Consider the following 22223-nt stretch of genomic DNA (forward strand, 5'->3'; position numbering starts at 1 on the left):
GGCCTCGGGCCCAAACTTGCAGGTCCCGGAACGCCCAGATCCCGCCTAGGCCCTCTGAAGTCCGCAGGGCTTGCGGCGCGCACCCGCGGCCAAGGGCACCCAAGGATTGCGTGGGTGCCCCGGACCTCGGGCGGGGCCGCCAGGGCGCTCCGAGGATGGGCATTAGCGGCGCCGAGGAGCGAGCCTGCCGCGGGGCTGCGGTCCTGCGGCCGGGGCCGGTGCCTGGGGCAGGCCGAGCCCAGGGCGGGGCGGAGGCTGGACTCAGGCGGGCTGTGGACTCCGTCACGTCCAGATTGTGAGCGGTACTAGGGCTGGAGTCTGGCGGCTGTGGGCGGAGCCAGAGCTGCAGCCGGGCGGCCCTGGGCGGGGCATGACTTAGCTGTGGGCGGAGCCCGGGCTGGAGCCTGACGGATATGGGCGTGGCATACTCGGGATGTGGGCGGGGCCAGAGCTAGAGTCTGGCGGATGTGGGCGTAACCAGAGCTAGATTCTGGCGGGGCGGGCTGTAGGCGGGGCCAGACCATCCTGTAGGCGGAGCCAGGTCATACTGTGGGCGGGACCAGGACTGGAGTCCGGCGGGGCGGGGCCTGGCCCTGTGGGCGGAGTCAGGGCCAGGGAGGAGCGGGGCGGGAATAAGCGTTAGAACTGCCGAGGGCGGGAGGAGGGGGAGGGCAGGGATTTGGCGCTTCTTCTCGGATCGGCTCTGCGCACCTACGCCTCGCTGCTCCGCTTCCTGCCCCCCTCCCCGGGCATGCGCCCCCCGCACCCCCGGCCCCCCAGGAACCTCCCCACAGCCGGCTGCGCAGGATGGGCACCCCTGGCCCCGTGCCGCCGCCGCTGCTGCTGCTGCTAATGCTGGGTAAGCGGGGTCCCCGCCCGTCCCCGGAGCCGCCGGGCAGGTGCCTGCCGCCCCGCGCCTAGCCCGGCCCGTCTCCAGCCTTTGCAGCTCCTGCCCCCCACCAGGTGTGCTTCCAGTCGCCCCGAGCTGGCGCCCAGCTTCCCTCTGCTACGGCGCGTTCATGGGCAAAGCGGGGCCCCCCAGCCCTAGTCCCCGAGCTGGGGCGTCGTGAGGACCCACCGAGGCGCGGTCCTGGCTGCCTCGGGCCTCCGGGGCAGGCTGCACTTCTCAGCCCAAGCCCAGGTGCAGGGGTCGCGGCTCCCACCCGCTGCCGATGCCGCCCTTAGCCCCAGGCCTGGCCTTGGGTGCCTGCCCTGCGTGGGCAGTGCCTGCCCGTCTCCGTAATTGCCCGAGTTGGCCGGAGGCCCAGGGGCCGGTTCTGCCCACCATCTGTGGTGAAGTCAAGTCTCCCCTAATTGCTGCCCACACGCTTCATCCGAGGACCCCTCCCTTGCCCCCGTCTCCCCCGGGGCCCTGGGTCAGTCCTCTTTGCCCCTTTTCTCCTCTCCCCCTCCTGGTGGTGACACCCGGTTAGGCTCAGCTTCCCGGCCTCAGGAGACACCAGGTTCTGTGGAGAGGGATCCTGGGATCTCCAAGCACCCTGCTCTGGCGGGGTGGGTGTTTGTGCTGGAATGTTCTGGGCCAGCGTTACACTGATGCATGGGGCGGGGGTGACAGGAGAATTGTTTACTAACCGGAGGGATCCCTGTAGGAGGTGGTCTGCGGAAGCATAGGCACAGAAGAGTGAAACACCTGTAGAGATGTCCCAGAGCCTGGAGCCCTTGAGCTGGGGGTGCAGCTCAGGAGGTGGGGGTCCTCCAGAGCTGCTGTTTCTAGATCAGACACCGGCTCTGTTTCTGGAGCTGCGTATTGGTGTCAAGCAGTCTTCCCCAGCACAGGACCCTGGGCCCCCTGGGGCCTGGATGACAGCTCCCCCCTTGGGGCCCTGGGCTGGTGGTGGTTGGATGCCAGGAGAAGAAGGAGCCTTGGGGCCGGTTGCCTGGCACCCGTCCTTTTCCACTGTGGGCATCGTGGAACCGAGGGAGGGGGTGCGCAGAGACCCGTGGAAGAGGAAACCTCTGAGTTTCCCAGACCGAGGAAAATCAAGTACGCTGTAGTGAGCCCTGGGGCTGGGACGTGAACCCTGATCTGATCTGATCTCCCCTACCTAACGCAGCCCAGGGAGCCTGGCTGGAGACAGATGGGGCGGAAGCTGCTTCCCAAGGCGCTGGGGATGATTTTCCCGTGGGATCCCTTAGCATCAACAGGGAAGCCGGGAGGGTGGGCGCTGGCCTTCTGAGCTGTCTGCCCCAGGCAGCCTGGATCAGCGGGACGGTCTCGCCATCTCCCTGATTATGAAACGCGCCTGGAGCAGGGTCCTTCTGAGTCACAGGGCTCTCACAGCTTCCCCGGCAGAGCTGGAAGCTTAGTTCCCCGCCAGTGTAGAAACTGCAGCTGGGGAGAAGGGCCGCTTGGTGTTGACGGGGCTGGGGCTGGGATCTACTTCCTCCCTCCTGACCATGACCAAAGACCATGAGTGTTCCAGTGACGTGACGCAGGCTGAGAAGCGGAGACCACAGGGCGGGGCCTCAGACTCCTCCGGATCTTCCTCCACCTCGGCAGGCAGCAAAACTGCGAATACTCCTGGGGAGGGGGCTGGAAATTGCAGTAACTGCAGTTTCTCCATTGACCTCCTGGGTTTTGACCATCTGTAGGAGTCCGTGGAGCCTCTCCAGGGAGGCAGGGCCTTACCGAAATATGGTGGTTGTTTTTCTCCTCCTCCCTCTTTTGGTACAGGGGATCCAACCCGGGGGTGTTCTACCTCTGAGCTACACTACCAGCACAATTAATTAATTAACTAATTAATTAATTTTGTGGTACTGGGGATGGAACCCAGGGACATTCTACCTCCGAGCTACACGCCCAGTCCTATTTTTTATTCTTTATTTTTTGAAACAGGGTCTCACTGAGTTGCAAAGGGCCTCACTATGTAGCAGAGGCTGTGCGATCCTCCTTTCTCAGCCTCCCGAATTCTGGGATGACAAGCATGCGCCAGCAAGTGCGGCTCCCAGCACTTTTTATTTCTTATTTTGAAACAGGGTTTCACTAAGTTGCTGCCCTGCCCTTGGGCCTGCAATCCTCCTGTCTCATCCTCCCAGGGACTGGGGTTACGGGTTGATTCACCAGGCCTAGCTGAAATACCGTATTGTTTCTACCTTACTTTCTTTTTTTTTTTTTTTAATCTGTAGGCTGGGGCGAGGGCGGGGGAGGACTAACCTGGCCAGCTTTCATGGGGGTGGTGGTTCTGAGATCTTATCCAGAGGAAGCCCTGGAAGGAGAGAAGGCAGCCACGAACCCTCTGGCTGCCAGGACCATTTTCTGAGGCAGAGGTGGAGTGAGGTGGATGGAAGAGGAGGGAGAGACAGGAAGGGGCATTTGGGGGCTTAGTACCTCTGCACAGAAAGGGAGCCCTACGCTGAGTGTGCTGGCACAGACCTGTAATCCCAGCTCTTGGGAAGCTGAGACAGGGGGACCACAGGTTTGAGGCCAGCCTCTGCAATTTAGTGAGGCCCTCTGCACCTTAACAAGACCCTGTTGTAAGATAAAAACTTAAAAAAGGAGCCAGGCGTGGTGGGCATGTTTGTAATCCCAGCATTGGGGAGGCTGAGATCAGAGGATCACAGTTCATGGACAGCCTCAGCTACTTAGTGAGGCCTCTGCAACTCAGTGAGACCTGTTTCAAAATAAAGAATAAAAGCGTGTGGTGGCGCACGCTTGTAATCCCTGAGCTTGGGAGGCGGAGACAGGAGGATCGCGCAGGTTTGAAGCCAGCTGCACTGCTTAAGAGACTCTGTTTCCAAATAAAAAAGTATAAAAATAGGTCTGGGAGTGTAACCCGGAGGCAGAAGGATTTCCAGGAACCCCGGTACCACCTAAAATAAAAATAAAAATAAAAAGAATAAAAAATAGGGCCTGGGAGTGTACCTCGGAGGTAGAGTGCTCCTGGGTTCTATCCCTAATACCACAAAAAAAAAAAAAAAAAAAAAAAATTTAAAAGGCTAAGGGAAGACAGGCGTGGTGGTGCACATTTGTAATCCCAGCATTCGGGAGGCTGAGACAGGAGGATCGCAGTTCGAGGACAGCCTCAGCTACTTAGTGAGGCCCTCTGTAACTTAGTGGGAGCCTGTTTCAAAATAAAGAATAAAAAATAGGGCAGGGGGTATAGCTTGGAGATAGAATGTCCCGGGTTCCATCTCCAGACCCGCACACACTCAAAAAGGCTGAGGGTATGTATATAGTTCAGAGGTAGAGTACCCCTGAATTCAATCCCCTGTACAAAAAGAAGAAAGAAAGAATACGGGCGTGGTGGCACACGCTTGTCATCCCAGCATTCGGGAGGCTGAGACCAGAGGATCGTGGTTTGCGGACAGCCTCAGCTACTTAGTGAGGCCCTTCCCAACTCTGTGACACCCTGTTTCAAACATACAAAGGACTAAAAAATAGGGCTGGGGGTATAGCTTGGAGGTACAGTGCCCCTGGGTTCCACCCCAGTAAAGCAATATAGATAAATAAATAAAGAAAGAAAGAATAAAAAATAGACCGGGCGGGGGTGTAGCTCGGGGGTAGAATGTCCCTGGGTTCCATCCCTGGTTCCACAGAAAAATAAAAAAGAAAGAAGAAAGCAGGCCATATGTAAAAGACAGACGTCATATGCAAAAAAAGCTTTTGTTTGGGGAGTTGGGGGGGCCTGGGCTGGCGGGCCAGGAGGTTGGCAGGCACTGGGGGAGCTGTCTTCTGCCTGGCAGCCCTCGGGGTGGGAGAGGCTGTGAGCTCAGGACACAGCTGGGCCTTGGTGCTTTGTGTGGTGAGAGGGGCCCCTGGCTCCATTGTCTGCGCAGGTGACACAGCTGAGCAGCTGACCTTCCGCACCCCCTCCAGCAAAGGCGGCCTGGCAAGTGCTTAGCCAGAGGCTGGTAGGCTGGGAGAAGAGGCTGTGGGCAGGAGCGAGCGAGGGCAGACAGGGTCGGGGTCGGATGCTCTGCCTTGACTGTTTTTTTTTTTTTTTTTTTTTTTTTTTCGGTACTGGGGATGGAACCCAGGGCATTCTATCTCCAAGCTCCACCTCAGCTCTATTTTTTATTCTTTATTTTCAAACAGGGTCTCACTGAGTTGGAAAGGACCTAAGTAGTAGCTAAGGCTGTCCTTGAACCCGGATCCTCCTGTCTCAGCCTCCCAGATGCTGGGGTTACAAGTGTGCACCCCCACACCCGACAGATGCTCTATCCGGGCCTCTGGTTCCAGCACCCTTCCCTGTTTGTAGACCAGAGCTCTGCTGTGTACCTGCCTCGCGTTAGGTCTGTCTTCCTTCTTGAACCAGGGTTCAAGAATGGTGCCCGTAAGCCAGGCATGGTGGCATACACCTTTAATCTTAGTACTTGGGAGGCTGACATACAGCATTGCAAGTTCAAAGCCAGCCTCAGCAATCTAGTGGGAGGGGGGCTGTTTCAAAGTAAAAGTAAATAAATAAAAAGGGATAGCGGGCCGGGCGTGGTGGCGCACGCTTGTCATCCCAGCATTCTGGAGGCTTAGACAGGAGGATCGTCGTTCACGGACAGCCTAAGCTACTTAGTGAGGCGCTTTGCAACTCAGTGAGACCCTGTTTCAAAAGAAAGAGTAAAAAATCGGACTGGGATGTAGCTCAGAGATAGAATGCCCCTGGGTTCCATCCCCAGTACTGCAAAAAAAAAAAAAAAAAAAAAAAAAAAGCTGCTGTGTAGCTCAGAGACAGAATGACTCTGAGTTCAATCCCCAGCACCCCCACCCCAAATGTTGGTGCTGGGGTATTGGGCATGGGGAATACACAGCCCCAGCTCCTTCTGCCTTTCCCTACAGGAGTGGTGGACTGTGCCCGGGAGGTGCTGGTCCCCCAGGGGCCCCTGTACCGCGTGGCTGGCACCGCTGTCTCCATCCCCTGCAATGTGAGTGGCTACGAAGGCCCCGCCCAGCAGGACTTCGAGTGGTTTCTGTACAGACCGGAGGCGCCCGAGACGCCTCTGGGCATCGTCAGCACCAGGGACGCCCGGTTCTCCTACGCCGTATTTGGGCCCCGCGTGGCAGCCGGAGAGGTGCAGGTGCAGCGCGTGCGAGGGGACGCAGCAGTCCTCAAGCTCAGCCGCCTGCAGGCGCAGGACGCGGGCGTGTACGAGTGCTACACGCCCTCCACCGACGAGCAGTACCTGGGGAGCTACAGTAGCAAGGTGGAGCTGAGAGGTACTGTCTGGGCCGGCAGGGGCGGGGCGGCGGGGGCCTGCCCAGCTCACCCCTTGGGTTTTGCTTTGAAGAACTTCAGGCCCAGAGTCTTGCCGTAAAGTTGCCTAACCTCCTAACCAGTGTGGGAGACTGTTGTTTTTCTTAAAAATCATATCATGCCAACTCCAGGAGAAGAGGAAGTATTCTTTGTTATTTTATTTTTTTTAGTTATTTATTTTTTGCGGTACAGGGAATGGGACCCAGAGACATTCCATCTCCGAGCTACACCCTCAACCCTATTATTATTATTATTATTATTTTCCGGTACTGGGAATGGAACCCAGGGGCATTATACCCCTGAGCTACACTACACCCTCTGCCCTATTTTTTATTCTTTATTTTATTTTATTTTTTGGTGGTATTGGGGCGTGGAACCCAGGGGCTCTCTACCTCTGAGCTACACTCCCAGCCCTATTTTATACTTTATTTGGAAACAGGGTCTCACTGAGTTGCCGAGAACCTCACTCAGTAGTTGAGGCTGGCTTCGAACCTGTGCGATCCTCCTGTCTCAGCCTCCCAAGCACAGGAATTACAAGCATGCGCCACCACTCCTGGCTTTATTCTTTATTTTGAAACAGGGTCTCACTGAGTTGCAAAGGGCCTCACTAAGTAGTAGCAGAGGCTGTCCATGAACCACAAACCTGTCTTGGTCTCCTGAATGCTGGGATTACAAACTTGTGCCACCACGCCCAGCCCCCTTTGTTAATTTAGTTTCTTCTTCATCCCTGGGTAGAATGGATAGAGTGGGAAAGTCCAGTGTGTTGACTAGACTATTCCAGGTTGGGACCCGAGGAGAAAGACAGCTACTTCTTGTAGTACTTCAAACAGGGCTAATTCTCCATCAGAAAGGGAGAGGCGTTAGCCGGGCATGGTGGTGTAAGCTTGTAATCCCAGCATTCAGGAGGCTGAGACAGGAGGACTGCGGTTTGCAGACAGCCTCAGCGTCTACTTAGTGAGGCCCTTTGCAATTTGGTGAGACCCTGTTTCAAAATAGAAAATAAAAAATAGGGCTGGGGGTGTAGCTTGGAGGTAGAATGCCCCTGGGTTCCATCCCTAGTACTGCAAAGAGAGGGGGGGGGGCTGCGTGTGGGCTGGCTGTATGAAATCTGACAAGTATTTATTGAGTACCTCAGTGTGCACAGCACTGCTTGGCACCGCTGGCTTTCAGAAGAAATAAGACGACATTTGGCCATTGGGAGCTCATGGCCTGTTCGGGGAAGTAGGCTGTATGCAGGAAGGGTTATACAGGGAGGCCCACCTTCCTTCAACCCAGCTGTTCTCTCTCCAGTCCTTCCAGATGTGCTGCAGGTGTCCGCAGCCCCACCGGGGCCCCGAGGCCGCCAGGCCCCCGCCTCGCCGCCTCGCCTGACGGTGCCCGAGGGGCAGGAGCTGGCCCTGGGCTGCCTGGCTCGCACCAGCACCCAGGAGCACACGCACCTGGCCGTGTCTTTCGGGCGGGCCGTGCCCGAGGCCCCAGTGGGGCGAGCCACTCTGCAGGAGGTGGTGGGGCTCCGCTCCAACCTGGCGGTGGAGGCTGGAGCCCCCTATGCCGAGCGCCTGGTGGCTGGGGAGCTGCGGCTGGGCAAGGAAGGCGCTGACCGCTACCGCATGGTGATCGGGGGCGCCCAGGCCGGAGACGCAGGCACCTACCACTGCACGGCTGCCGAGTGGATTCAGGATCCTGATGGCAGCTGGGCGCAGATTGCAGAGAAGAGGGCCGTCCTGGCCCACGTGGACGTGCAGATGCTGTGTGAGTGCGCGTCTCCACGGGCAGCAGGGGCACGGGACAGCCCACCTTCCCGGAGTGAGCAGCCCCGTTGGCGCTCTCCCCGTGACGGGTTTCTCTGCTCAGAAACTGGCTGTGCATCAGGGGTACCCCACTGATGGGCAGACAGGAGAGCCCCAAGTGAGGGAGAACATCCAGGTGTGGAGTGGGGTGCCTGTGACCTGTTCCCAACACGCCTCCCCCTCGTGTTTTAGCCAGCCAGCTGGCCGTGACCGTGGGGCCCGGGGAACGGCGGATCGGCCCCGGGGAGCACTTGGAACTTCTTTGCAATGTATCCGGGGCGTTGCCCCCGCCGGGCCGCCACGCCGCCTACTCCGTGGGCTGGGAGATGGCGCCTGCAGGGGCCCCTGGGCCCGGCCGCCTGGTCGCCCAGCTGGACACAGAAGGCGTGGGCAGCCTGGGCCCTGGCTACGAGGACCGGCACATCGCCATGGAGAAGGTGGCTTCTCGAACCTACCGCCTGCGGCTGGAGGCTGCCAGGCCCGGCGACGCGGGCACCTACCGCTGCCTAGCCAAAGCCTACGTCCGGGGGGCTGGGAACCGGCTTCGGGAAGCAGCCAGCGCTCGCTCCCGGCCTCTGCCTGTGCACGTGCGGGAGGAAGGTGAGGATGCTGGGGCCTGGGTCACCTGAGTTTGCTGCAGTCTTGCTTAGGCAGCCTTGAGCCTGGACCCACGACCCCTGAGCCTTCAGCCTCTGTCCCCCATGACCCCATGAACTCTTTTTTTCTTTTTTGCAGTACTGGGGATGGAACCCAGGGACATTCTACCTCTGAGCTATACCCCTAGCCCTATTTTTCATTCTTTATTTTGAAGCCAGGTCTCACTGAGTTGCAAAGGCCCTCACTAAGTAGCTGAGGCTGTCCGTGAACCACAATCCTACTAAGTAGCCGAGGCTGTCTGTGAACCACGATCCTCCTATCTCAGCCTCCCCAGTGCTGGGATTATAAGCTGCACTACCACGTCCTGCTCTGTTTTACAGGTGTGGTGCTGGAGGCCGTCGCCTGGCTGGCAGGGGGTGCCGTGTACCGCGGGGAGACCGCCTCGCTCCTGTGCAACATCTCCGTGCGCGGAGGCCCCCCGGGGCTGCGGCTGGCAGCCAGCTGGTGGGTCGAGCGGCTGGGGGACCGGGAGCTGAGCTCCGCCCCTGCCCAGCTGGTGGGCGGGGTGGGCCAGGACGGTGTGGCGGAGCTGGGGGAGCGCCCCGGAGGAGGCCCGGTCAGCGTGGAGCTGGTAGGGCCCCGAAGCCATCGGCTGAGACTGCACGGCTTAGGGCCCGAGGACGAAGGTGTCTACCACTGCGCCCCCAGCGCCTGGGTGCAGCATGCCGACTACAGTTGGTACCAGGCGGGCAGTGCTCGCTCGGGGCCTGTCACGGTCTACCCCTACACCCACGGTGAGTGATGCGCCTTCTTCCCGCCCCTCTTCCTGGGAGTCCCCACCTGTGTGTGGGGGGCTGGGTGCCAGGGCCTGGTGGGGAGCCGTGACAGGGGGTGGGGCCGCAGCACCTCTGATGAAGCGTCTCTCCCCAGCTATGGACACTCTGCTCGTGCCCCTGCTGGTGGGCACAGCCGTGGCCCTGGTCACCGGCGCCACCGTTCTGGGCACCATCACCTGCTGCTTCATGAAGAGGCTTCGGAAACGGTGATCCCGCCCCCAGGTGAGGGAGAAGAACCCCTCGGCTGCTTTCCTTTGGCTCTTGTATCATGCTGAGAGCCCTCCTGCCTGGGCCCAACCTGGAGGGGGCGTGACCCAGCTTTGCAGGACCCCGTGGGCTGGGGTGGAGGGCCACTGGGGCTCCGTCCTAAGACCACTCTGTGTTCTGCAGGTGTCGCTGGGCCTGCCAACTCCAGGCCCTCCTCTGGTTACCTGGATGCCTCCTGCCTCCCTCCGTTAATTTATTTGACGTCCCCCCCCCATGCAGCGTTCCCTCAGCCTCCCTACAAGTCCCTCTCCCGGCCTCCTGTGGTTGCTCTCCTACCTGCCCCCCACCCCCCAGGAAGGCCGCCCTGACCTCAGACTTGATTTTCTAAACTGTGAATAAACTTCGTTTTATAAACCCGGCCTGGCTGCGTCTTCCCTGCCACAAGGCTGTAAAATGGCAGTGTGTCGCAGGGAGGAGGCCGGGGTGACATCTGTCCTGCACAGCCTCCCTCCCCACCATCTGGTCCCGTGGGCCTCACCACCCACCCAGGGAAGGGTGCCTGAGTCCCATCTGCTGCCTGAGCCCCAGTGCCGGGCTGCCTGCTAACAGGGTCCTGTTTGGGAAGTGCACAAAGGGAGGGTGAGAGCGGGCGTGTGGCGCACGCTTGTCATCCCAGTATTCGGGAGGCTGAGACAGGAGGATCCCGGGTTTGCAGACAGCCTCAGCTACTACTCAGAGAGGCCCTTTGTAACTCAGTGAGACCCTGTTTGAAAATAAAGAATAAATAGCTGGGCGTGGTGGCGCACGCTTGTAAACTCAGTGTTCAGGAGGCTGAGATGGGAGGATCACGGTTCGAGGACAGCCTCAGCTACTTAGGCCCTTTGTGACTCAGGAGACCCTATTTCAAAATAAAGAATAAAAAATAGGGCTGGGGGTGTAGCTCAGAGGTAGAATGCCCCTGGGTTCCATCGCCAGCACTGCAAAATAAAATAAAATAAGTAAAAATAGGGCTGGGGTGTAGCTCGAAGGTAGAATGCACCTGGGTCCCACCCCCAGTACCCAAAAATAAATAAATAAATAAATAAATAAAATAAGTAAAAATAGGGATGGGAGTGTAGTTTGGAGGTAGAAAAGCCCTGGGTTCCATCCCAGTACTGCAAATAAATAAATAAATAAATAAGTATAGGACTGGGGGTGTAGCTAGGAGGTAGAATGCCCCTGGGTTCCATCCCCAGCACTGCAAGAAAAAAAAAGGAGGTTGAGTCCCCTTCCTAACCTTTCCCCACAGGGCAGGGTGTGGCCCGTCTGAGCTCCCCAGTCTGGGCCACACCCCTCTACCTGTCTCAGGCTCCTGGTCCGGCTAGTCTGGGAGCTGGACTCCTCCCACCAAGCCCTGGGGCCTCAGTTTTTCCCTCCTGACCTTAATTATTCTGCCTAACAGTAGCAGAATAGGAGCCTGGGAGCGCAGCTGCGGGGTGGCAGGGAGGACCACGGGAAGCGGGTGCCTGCCAGTCCACTGAGCCCTTGCACACACACACACACACACACACACACACACACACACACACACACCCCGCCCAGCCTCACCCTTGCCTGATGTCCACACCTGGAGAGCCACCAGTCCATCTCTTTCGGTTCAGCCACTGGACATTTATTGAGTATCACTCGTGCTGGCCACATGTCTTTGTTTTTACAAATGAGGATGCTGAAGCCCGGGGCCGCTGGCCGGTGAGTGGCGGTCAGCCCCAGGACCTTCCCTCCCGGTGACAGTGGTGGGGACGGGACGCGTCTCAGTGACTTCCAGGGGCGGGAAGGACCTGCGCTAGCCTCAGTTTCTCTGTCTGGTTCTAGAGTGCCGTGTGGGGGTGGGGTGCCGAGCAGCCCACCCGCTCCTGTCCAGAGTCCACCTGCTTTCCTGAATTAACATCAGCCGACATCAGCATTTAGGTCTTTGAGGGTGGTCCAGTGGGCTCTGGCACGGGAGGCAAAAGGGGCTGGGGCTTGGGCCTTCTCTGAGTGGACCCAAGCTGGCAGAGGCGCCCTCTGTTCCCAGGGCATACCGATCTGTTTTGGTATCCTGACTTCCCAGCTCGAGCAGAGTCACTGGGGTGCCTGTGCCCCGCTGACAGCCTGTCTCATCTCCCATATCCCATCCCATAAGGCAAAGGACTTCCTGTTTCAGCGCACCATCACCTCCCCAGAAATCTCTTCAAACACCTTCTGGCAGCTTCTCTTTCCTTCTCCTGCCCACTCCCCTTTCCAAACAGCACCCTGGCTCCCGCCACTAATGATGGGCCCAAAATTAAACTCTCCAGTCTGGGCTCAGTCCCCTTCCTTTTAACCACCCAAATCCACCCTTTATTTTTCTGCTCCCCAGGGATGCCCAGCTTCTCCCCAGCTGTTCCTCAGCTGAAGCCAGCCATCGAGGCGTGATTCCTGGTCCAGCAGTGTCAGCAGGACCTGGACCTTGTGTTTCGAACCCAGAGCTACTGAGTCAGAAACCTGGGAGTGGGGCTCTGCAATCCGCTTTAACAAGCCCTCCAGGTGCCTGTGGCGCTCAGGGAGGCTTCACTGCCAGCCTCCAACACTCCTGCGCTGCCTGACTCAGTCCTTAGCTTCCTGCTCCCAGAGACTGCACAGTAGCCGGGTGGGCGTGGTGGTGCACGCTTGCGATCCCAGCATTCAGGAGGCTGAAACAGGATTGCAGGTTCGCGGCCAGCCTCAGCTACTTAGTAAGGTCCTTCAAATTCAGTGAGACCCTGTTTCCAAATAAAGAATAAAAAATAGGGCTGGGGGCGTAGCTCGGAGGTAGAATGCCCCTGGATTCCATCCCCAGTACAGAGAGAGAGAGAGAGGAACCAGGCCTTTGAATGTCCACCCCATCCAGCACCCAATCAGTGATTTGAGCAATCTCCCTGCCTCTGCCTTCCCAAGGTCCACCCTTCTCTCTCCATGAATGCACTTTCTGGATCTTTTTCCTGGCCCTTCTGTTTCAGAAGCCCTCTTTCCCTTCCTGCCTCTGCAGAGGGACCTGTAGTGCTCACTCCACTGCCACCAAATACCCAGCCCAGGGCTCTCTACCCCAGCGTCAGCATCTTCTGTCGCCTCCTGACCCGCACCCTGAGGAGTGAGGTCACTGTTGCCTCTCTGAGCTACCCGGCAGCCCCTTCTCCTGCGGGAGGATGGTCGATCCCGCTCCTCTGGGTCACCTTGGGCTGCCGTATTCAGTTAAAGTAGGGGTGCCCGTTGCACAGAGGCAGGGGAGGAGGTGGCCCCTCACACACCGTTCCCCAAGCCATGTACCCGGGTTTGGGGCTGCCTCTATCTGGATGAAAAGGGTGCCTTTTTAGAATTTGCACAAAGGTGCATGGTTGGGTCCATGGACCCATCCGTCAACTGCCTCCACCAACCCTGGTAAGGCCATCCTTGCATCCATCCGTCCGTCCATCCACCCGCCCATGAACAGATGTGAAGGTCAGACACAGACCAATATGTTCACCGTCCTCATCTCCCCTTCTCCTGAAGCCAGGACCCCTCCCTTCCCCATCGGACCCTAGGCTCGGGTTCTCTAGCACATTCTCTGCTCCCCGGGATCTTGCCTGTCTCCTTCTCTTCCACCTCCAAACATCCAGCTCCCCACACAGCTGCGTCTGGCCCCCGGTCTGCCGCAGGGGTTCAGAGAAAACTGATCACACCTTGGACTCGCTTTCGGGGGGCGGCAGGCGGCCGTTCTGCTCCTTGTCCGCACCGGCATCCCCGCCCGCCCCCTCCCCCGGGCCCTCCTCCTCCACCTTCTCATCCAGCCGGCTGGGGATGGACCAGTAGAGATGGGCGTCGAGGCGGGCGGCGGCCTCTGCCAGCTCGCGGGCGCTGCACGAGGGGGTGGGCACCTCGAAGGTCTCGTGGAAGCTGGCGTAGTCCACCTCGTAGAAGCCGTCCTCCAGGGTCAGCACCGACGTGAAACGGTGGCCCCACAGCACCTCGTCCACCAGGTAGGAGCTCCGAGCTTGGCAGGTCATCCCTGGGGAGAGGGCAGGGTCAGGGCCTCTCCCGCCTCTGCACCCCTCCGCCCCTCACCACGGGCCCCGCTCCCCTTTGTCCAGCCCCCTTTTCTTCCCCATCTCAACTCCTGGTTTTGCCCAGTTCCCTCTTTGCCAGCCCACGCCTCCCATCTCTCCTTTGGCAACACCAGAGCCCGACCTTGAAACTAGCCTTGCAGACCTTCTAGCCCATGCCCACTTCACGCAGGCTCCATGTTGGAACCTTCCCCAGGAAGGACATCTGCTTATACTTGATTACCTCCTAGGACCCAGGGCTCACTGCCTCAGAAGGAACCACTCATGGTGTATGGTTCTAATTGTTGGGTGGTTCTCTCTCTCTCTCTCTCTCTCTCTCTCTCTCTCTCTCTCTCTCTCTTCTCTTTCTTTCTCTCTTCTTTTTATTTTTTGTGGTACTGGGGTTGAACCCAGGGGCATTGTACCTCCAAGCTCCACCCCCAGCCTTATTCTTTATTTGGAAACAGGGTCTCACTGAGTTGCAAAGAGCCTCACTAAGTAGCTGGGGCTGTCCTCGAACTGCTATCTTCCTGTCTCAGCCTCCCGAATGCTGGGATGACAAGTGTGTGCCAACAGGCCCGACTTGGGTGGTTCTTTTTTATACAAGCTAAAATATGTCTCTAGGCTTTTTCTTCTTTTTCTTTTCTGTGTGTGTGTGTGTGTGTGTGTGTGTGTGTGTGTGTGTGTCTGTGTGTGTACTGGGGTTGAACCCAGGGACATTCTATCTCCGAGCTATACCCCCAGCCCTATTTTTTATTCTTTATTTTGAAACAGGGTCTCACTGAGTTGCAGAGGGCCTCAGTGAGTAGCTGAGGCTGGCCGCGAACCTCCATTCTCCTGTCTGAGCCTCCCAAATGCTGGGGTGACAAGCGTGCCCCACCTGAAGCAGGGGTTCACTGGGTTGCCGAGAGTCTTGCAGTGTCGCCGAGGCTGACCTCGAACCCGTGATCCTCCCGTCTCGGCCTCTCGAGTTACTGGGATTGCATATGCCCGGCTTGTCTCCTGGGGTCTCTACCCCTTGCCTTCTCTTTCTCTGTGCTTGACACCCCTTTGATCCTGGGAAGACGGGAATCTCGGGGTCCCTTATATCTTCCCTTTTTCAGAGTGACTACCCCTGACCATTCCTCACTGGACGGGTCTTGCAGGAATGTTTCTTTCTCGATTGCAATCCAGGAAGGCCAAGGGGGGTCCCTGAGGCCCCCTCAGACTCCGAGAAATTCTCCAGTTGTGCCTCTGGCCAGCGCCTGCTTTAACTACCAGGGCCGGCAATGGCATTACATAAGTGCTCTTGGAGGCTGCAGGCTCTCGCTGCTGCGACACCAAGCCAGGCCAGCTCAGACACCCCCACAGCCCCATCCTTTTCACCAGAGCTCCATGCTGTGCTTACATAAGTGGGATTTTTTTTTTAAAGCCTAAATGTAGAATTTTATATTTATTCCTTTTAAATGCCATCTTGTTAGGTTTAGGCTCATTATTCTCACTTTTCAGAAGCATTTCAAATCCCAAAATATGACCATCCTTCCCAGCTTCATCGCTCTAGAAAAACCAGACAAGCCACCACCCTCGGCTTGCCACCCCAGCTCCCCCTGGCCTGTGTCCTTCTACCCCAGGACAGGCCTCTACCCATCTCAGAAAAGGGGAGAGGAAACCAGCTTTAGCTGACCCGGGGGCCCAGCTAATGTGGCATGCTTTGGTGATGGCTAGAATAGGAAGAATCCAGAAGAGGCCCAGGGCCCAGAGGAAGAGGCGAGGCTGGGGTCCAAGGGAAAAGAGGTAGGAAGGAACTGCCCTCGAAGGCGAGGGTCCTGCCCGAGACACTGGCAAACTAGACAGCTGGGGACACAGGAAGAAGACAGGGTGACAGGGCCCAGAACACGTGAAGGAGAAACGGGGAGGCGGCATGGATGGGGCCTGGTTGAAGCAGGGGTCAGAGTGAAGGGACCTGGGATGGGAAGGTTCTGGCCCCAGCGCCCCCTAGTGGGACTTTGGTACTTCACGGCGTCTTTAAAAAAAATTTTTTTTTTAAATTTTTGCAGTATTGGGGGATGGAACCCAGAGGCATTCTACCTCTGAGCTACCCCCCAGCCTTATTTTTTATTCTTTATTTTGAAACAGGGTCTCACTGAGTTGCAAAGGGCCTCACTAAGTAGTAGCTGAGGCTGTCTGAGAACCATGATCTTCCTGCCTCTGCCTCCCAAATGCTGGGATTAGAAGCGCGCCCACCACGCCCGGCTCCTTCTGCACCCCCATCCAGCCTAGATCTTAGGCCCCGAGGCACCTCACATCACAAAATGAGGTGTTTGGTCTTCTCTCTGCTCCCAAACCTTTCCCCGTGTGGGAAACTGGCAGTACAGGCTCAGTCGGGGAGGGGCTGGGAATGGGAACACCTGTTTCCCTCCCCAGCTGTGTCGTGATGCTTGGGGTAACTGAGACCCCAGTGAGACCCAGCGTCAACCTCTCCATAAAGGCCTCTCCCAGGAGTAGCCAAATCCACGGAGAACTTATACCATCAAATCCCAGAGGCCCAAGCCTTTCTTTAACACGAAAAAACTCTGTGCTTAAACTTTCATTCCAATTTCAGATCAGGGAACACAGGAGCTGCAACTTCTGGGTCCAGTTGAGACAAGCGGTGTATCCACTTACGACAGGGGACAATTTAGTCAACCTCTCCTCAGGCCTCCCCCGCCCTCTCAAAATTGAGCACAGCAATAAATTACCTTCATAGAGTTCTTATTCTTCTTTGGAATTGGCGATTGAGCCTGGCGGCATTCTGACTCTGAGCTAGATCCTTTGTATTTATTTTATTTATTTATTTATATTTTTGCTGTACTGGAGATTGAACCCAGGGCCATTCTACCTCTGAGCTACAACCCAGCCCTATTTTTTTTGTTCTTTATTTGGAAACAGGGTCTCACTGAGTTGCAGAGGGCCTCGCTAAGTAGCTGAGGCTGCCCGTGAACCTGCGATCCTCCTGTCTCAGCCTCCCGAATGCTGGGATTACAAGCCTGCCCTAAATTGCTGAAGGTCTGGCTAACTTTCCGGGCCTTAGACGGTTCTTGCTGGGATTAAACGCACTCAGAGGGGCATACATACAGTGCTCTAGAAACGTCTGCCACACCACTGAGATTATTACTTCTCTTTTGCAAGTGACACATACCTCCCCGCCTTTGACCCCCCAAGCTAGTTCCATTTTGGAGAACCCCCCCCCCCAAGCTTTTCCCGGGCCCTCTGCGGAATGGCCAGGCGCCCACCTCTTCCCACACTGGCCCAGATGCCCGGTCCGGCCTGCCCCTCCGACCCCCGGCCCCTGGGCCCGCCTCCCCGCCTCGGGGCCCTGCGCACCCGTGGCTTCCACCATGCCCTCGAGGATGACCACGATCTCGAAGTCGTCCCTCTCCAGCGCGCGGCGCGACGCATCCCAGAAGGGGCTGGCGGCGTCGATCTCGTGGCTGATGACCAGCGGGGACACCAGGAAGAGCCGGTCGTCGCCCGTGTCGAAGCCCACGCTGAGGTCGGTCTGGTGCAGCGGGATGAACTCGCCCTCCAGCGTCTGGCGCGAGCGGATGAGCTTGGCGCGGATGGAGGCCTCGACGATGTGCGAGGAGCGCAGGTCGCCCACGCGGAACATGAGGCAGAGGCGGCCGTCGCGCAGGGACACCACGGCGTGCGAGGAGAACACCAGCGTGGCGGCGCGCTTGTTGGGCTGCGAGATCTTGACGAACATGCAGCCCACCATGAAGGCGTTCACCATGGAGCCCAGGATGGCCTGCAGCAGCAGCAGCGCGATGCCCTCGGGGCACTGGTCGGTGATGACGCGGTGGCCGTAGCCGATGGTGGTCTCCGTCTCGATGGAGAAGAGGAAGGCGGCCACGAAGCCATTGAGGTTGTTGACGCACGGGGTCCACGCCGTGTCCTCCAGGTGCTCCAGGTCGCCGCGCCCATAGGCGATGAGCCACCAGATGGCGCCGAAGAAGAGCCAGGTGAGCGCGTAGGCCAGCACGAAGAAGAGCAGGCTGAGGCGCCACTGCAGGTCCACCAGCGTGGTGAACAGGTCGGTCAGGTAGCGGTAGGTCTCCTGCACGTTGCCCTGCTGCACGTTGCACCGCCCGTCCTTCTCCACGTAGCGCTGCCGGCCGCGGCGCCGCGGCGGGCCCTCGGGCCCCGGCGAGAAGGCGGCGTTGTCCTGCGCCATGCCGTCGGCTCAGGGGCCTGCGGGGCTCACACAGGTGGACGTCAGTGGACCCCGCCCGCGAGCCCGCTCCCTGCCGCGCCTGCCTCAGTTTCCCCATCCGCAGGGGGCGCACGGCCCGACGGCATCCCCAGCCCCAAAGGCCTGGGGGCTCACACAGGTGGACCCCGCCCCGCGAGCCCGCCCCCTGCCCGCCCCTGCCTGGCTTCCCCATGCGCAGGGGGAGCACGGGCTGACAGCATCCCCAAAGGCCTGGGGGCTCACACGGGTGGACGTCAGTGGACCCTGCCCCGCGCATCCCCAGCCCCAAAGGCCTGGGCGCAAGGAGGGGTGAGGCTGAGAGCCCAGGCGCTCCGCCACCTGGACCCCGTGCCACGCCCTTTTTATTGTTTCTTATACCTGGGATTGAACCCAGAGGTGTTCTACATCTGAGCTACACCCCAGCCCAAGGTGATTTTTTATATTTATTTATTTATTTATTATTTATTTTTGTGGTACTTGGGATAAAACCCAGGGGCATTCTACCTCTAAGCTACACCCCAGCTCAAGGTTATTTTTTAATTTAAATTTAATTTTGTATTTATTTATTTATTTACTTATTGCAGTACTAGGGATAAAACCCTGGGGTATTCTACCTATGAGCTACACCCCAGCCCAAGATTATTTTTAATTTTAATTTAATTTTGTATGTATGTATGTATGTATGTATGTATGTATGTATGTATGTATTGCAGTACTGGGGATAAAACCCAGGGGCATTCTACCTCTGAGCTATACCCCAGGCCAAGGTTATTTTTTAATTTTAATTTTAATTTAATTTTATATTTATTTTATTTTTACTTTTTGCGGTACTAGGGATAATACCCAGGGGCATTCTACCTCCAAGCTACACCTCAGCCCAAGGTTATTTTTTTATTTAATTTTAATTTTTATTTTTTGTGGTACTAGGGATAAAACCCAGGGGTATTCTACCTCCAAGCTACATCCCAGCCAAAGGTTTTTGTTTTTGTTTTTGTTTTGGGTCTGGGGATGGAACCCAGGGGCTTTCTATCTCCAAGCTACACCCCCAGCCCCATTTTTAATTCTTCATTTTGAAACAGAGTCTCACTGAGTTGCAAAGGGCCTCCCTAAGAAGCTGAGGCTGACCACAAACTGCGATCCTCCTGTCTCAGCCTCTTAAATGCTGGGATGACAAGCGTGCACCACCACGCCCGGCTTCTGAAGATTGTTTTAAAGTTCACCCCAAGATTGAAGCACAGAAAGTCTTTCCTGCTCCTGGGCTCTCAACCTCTCCACCCTCTCTTCCATCTCTTCCCCACAACAAACTTACCAAGGAGAAAGAAATGCAGGCCATAGCAAGTAGGTAAAAAAAGTTCACACCCTCCAGCCCCACATGGTGGCGCACACTTGTAATCCCCACACTTGGGAGGCTGAGACAGGAGGATCGCAGAGGTTCAAAGCCAGCCTCAGCTACTGAGTGAGGCTCTCAGCAACTTAGTGAGATCCTGTTTCCAAACAAAATAGAAAATAGGTCTGGGAGTATAGCCCAGAGGTAGAAGGCCCCTGGGTTCCATCCCCAGTAAAACACACACATACACACACAAACACACACACACACACACACACACACACACACACACACTCCCTCCCTCCAGCTGAAGGTTGAATATTCCCACATTCTGAAATCCCTGGTGTCCACCTGTTTCTTCTGGGTTTTTTCTTTCTCCCAAGGAGACAGCCCCCAAAATGGGCAGGGCTGGGGGGTCAGAGGGCAGGAGGGTGACTCCCACAGCCAGGGTAAAGGAGCTTGGGGCTCATGCAGTTAGCATCTGCAGCTGGGGGCAGTGGCACACACCTGTACCTCAGTGACTCTGGAGGCCAAGACTGGAGGGTCATGAATTTGAGGCCAACCTGGGCAACTTTAAGAGACCCTGTTCTGAAAATTAAAAAAGGGCTAGGGGTGTGGCTTAGAGGCAGAGCACACCTGGGTTCAAGCCCTAGAACTGTGAAAACAAAACAAAACAATAAAACAAAATCCAAAAAGATATTCTACATACCTCAAGAACCCGATTCTTTTTTTGATACTGGAGATGGAACCCAGGGGCATTCTACCTCCGAGCTACACCCCCAGCCCTGGTTTTTTTTTTTTTTATTCTTTATTTTGAAACAGGGTCTCAGTGAGTTGCAAAGAGCCTGGCTAAGTAGCTAAGGCTGTCTATGAACCGCGATCCTCCTGTCTCAGCCTCCCAAATCCTAGGGTTACAAGCCTGCGCCACCACGCCCAGCTCCAGCACCCTATTCTTCATGAAGCAAAGCAGTTAGCACCTTATTTTTCCCACCCCCACTCATTTTTCCCCAGCCTCCTACTTCCCATTCATCATCCTAACACCGCCCCCACCCCACCGCCATATGCCCCAAGCCCCGCACTCCAAGCAAAGCCACGTTCTAAGCAAAGCCCACTTGATTTCGTTTCAAACTCTCCCTCCCAAGGAACTCTCTGAGCTGCAATTTACCCTTAAAAAACAAAGGTCTAGAGTTCTTCCCTAGGGACCCAGGGACCCCTAAGAACTAGGGACCACACGAGAGAAGGTCTCTAGTAAGGAGCGTAGATTTGTCATCCTTCTCTTTCCTGGGAATTGTCCTCTCCCTGGACTCCCAGGCCACCTGGGCTGGCCGTGGGGGCGGGGAGCAGGAGTGGGACCCGGATCACAGATGGCCTGGATGTTTGACCAGGTCCTGGGGAGAAACCACCTGGATTTGAAACTCCAAAACCAGAATTCCAGGCTTCAAATTCTGGGCCTAAGTGCCCTGCAGCAAGACCTCCAGAAAGTGTGTGTGTGTGTGTGTGTGTGTGTGTGTGTGTGTGTGTAGGTAGGTAGCTAGGTAAAGGGTCGAAGGGAAAAAAAAAAGATGTCTGAGAGCTTAGGGAGAAACTAAAAAGAGATGTTTTAGGAATTAGGGGTGCCCCTACATTTATTTGCCATGGAGTCAGGGACACAGGGTCATGGAGAATCATGTTATCAGTGTCTCCCCTCACACCTCAGCAAGCTCCCCCCTCCCTCTCTCTGCATCTCAGACCTGGCTCGGAGACCCCAGGTCCAGGCAGCACGGTACCTGGGTTTGAGCCGCCCTGGCTTCAGCCCCCCACCCCCCCGGGTGGACTTCTTCACACATCTCTCGAGGTCTTAGATAATCTGACCGCCAACTCTCTCCTAGGGACCTAGGGACGGGAAGGGATTCCAGTGTCCCGATCACCTCGGAACTCTTTGGCTTTCCTTTGCCCTAGGGTTCCAGGTGAGACTTGGTCTGATTGCGTCCTGTTTCCGAGGCTGGGGGCCTCAGGGGGAAGGGGAAGACAGCGGCTATTCCCTCTGGACTCGAAGGACTCTTGTGTCTCTCCTCCAAATCATTCTGGTCCCTCCAAGCCTGCTTCTCCTCACTTCTTTGGCATGTTATGACCCCAATCCAGAGGATCCCAGCATCCAAACACTCCCCTGGAGAGTCTGGGGCAGCAAGGGGGCTTTTTTTTTTTTTTTTTTTTAAGAAGATCTGCTTAAAAACAACAGCAAATACAAAAACACCCTCAGGAACCAGCCCCTCCCAAGCCCCACTTCCTTGGAAATAGAAGCCCCAGCCCCAAGTCCCCACCACTCAACTCACAGCTCCTGCAGAGGCCAGTAGCGGGCAGCGGAGACCCTTGGGGGGTGGCGTCCATGCCCCTGACACCGCCCCCCAGGGCCCCGTGGAGAGCGGGCCGCAGACCCTGCTGCTTCTCCTAAATGGAGCGGCAGCACTGCCTAGGACTCTGTGTCATCCCCACTTCCCAGGCTCCCCTGCTCCTATCTGGTTTCCACGGCAACCAGTCTGGCGACAGCTCCGGAGCATCCCCCTCCCTCCCCCGGTCCTGGGTACCACTAAGGGCTGAGCCACACGCTGCAGCTATTTTTAGTCAAAGTCCCTCCTCCTGGACGGCTTGAAGCTCGCCTCCTCTCCCCTTCGTGGAGAGAGGGAGGCGACACAGGGAGAGAAAAGAGAGGCGGGCATGCTGGGCCTCTCCTGGGAAGTGGCTCACTCTGGGAAAACACAGGCCCAAGGTGTCTGGGAATGTTTGGTGTCCTGGGGTTTTAGAGGGTCATCTGGGGGCTATGGCTCATCACCCCCAAAAGGAGCCTCTGGGAGCAGGCGTTCCATCATCACGGGCTCTGTTTGGGGAAAGGTCTCTGGTCCAGAAGGAAGCAGCTAGAGGGAAGGGATGGAAGGCAGTGCGGGAGCTCCAGTGAATCTTGGTCACCTATTCTTTTTTCTTTTTTTTTTTTTTTTTTTTTTTTTTTTTGGTGGTACTG

At 56.9% G+C, this 22223-nt stretch overlaps 2 protein-coding genes across 2 annotated transcripts; one reads left to right on the forward strand and one right to left on the reverse strand.

Moving 5' to 3' along the window:
- Positions 1 to 807: 807 nt before the first annotated feature.
- Positions 808 to 9639, forward strand: IGSF8 (immunoglobulin superfamily member 8; the record flags this gene model as incomplete). The annotated part of the gene is made up of 6 exons (XM_080691835.1): positions 808 to 859; positions 5792 to 6169; positions 7497 to 7958; positions 8189 to 8596; positions 8974 to 9387; positions 9524 to 9639. The coding sequence occupies 6 exons, from the start codon at positions 808 to 810 to the stop codon at positions 9637 to 9639; spliced, it is 1830 nt and encodes a 609-aa protein (XP_080547961.1).
- A 3686-nt stretch (positions 9640 to 13325) lies between these two features.
- KCNJ9 (potassium inwardly rectifying channel subfamily J member 9) lies at positions 13326 to 17883 on the reverse strand (the record flags this gene model as incomplete). Its single annotated transcript, XM_080690808.1, has 2 exons — positions 13326 to 13657; positions 17034 to 17883. 2 exons carry the CDS (start codon positions 17881 to 17883, stop codon positions 13326 to 13328), a joined length of 1182 nt encoding a protein of 393 aa, XP_080546934.1.
- Between the last annotated feature and the right edge of the window lie 4340 nt (positions 17884 to 22223).

Source organism: Muscardinus avellanarius (genome assembly GCF_963383645.1).
Source record: "Muscardinus avellanarius genome assembly, chromosome: 3".
Classification (NCBI taxonomy): Eukaryota; Metazoa; Chordata; class Mammalia; order Rodentia; family Gliridae; genus Muscardinus; species Muscardinus avellanarius.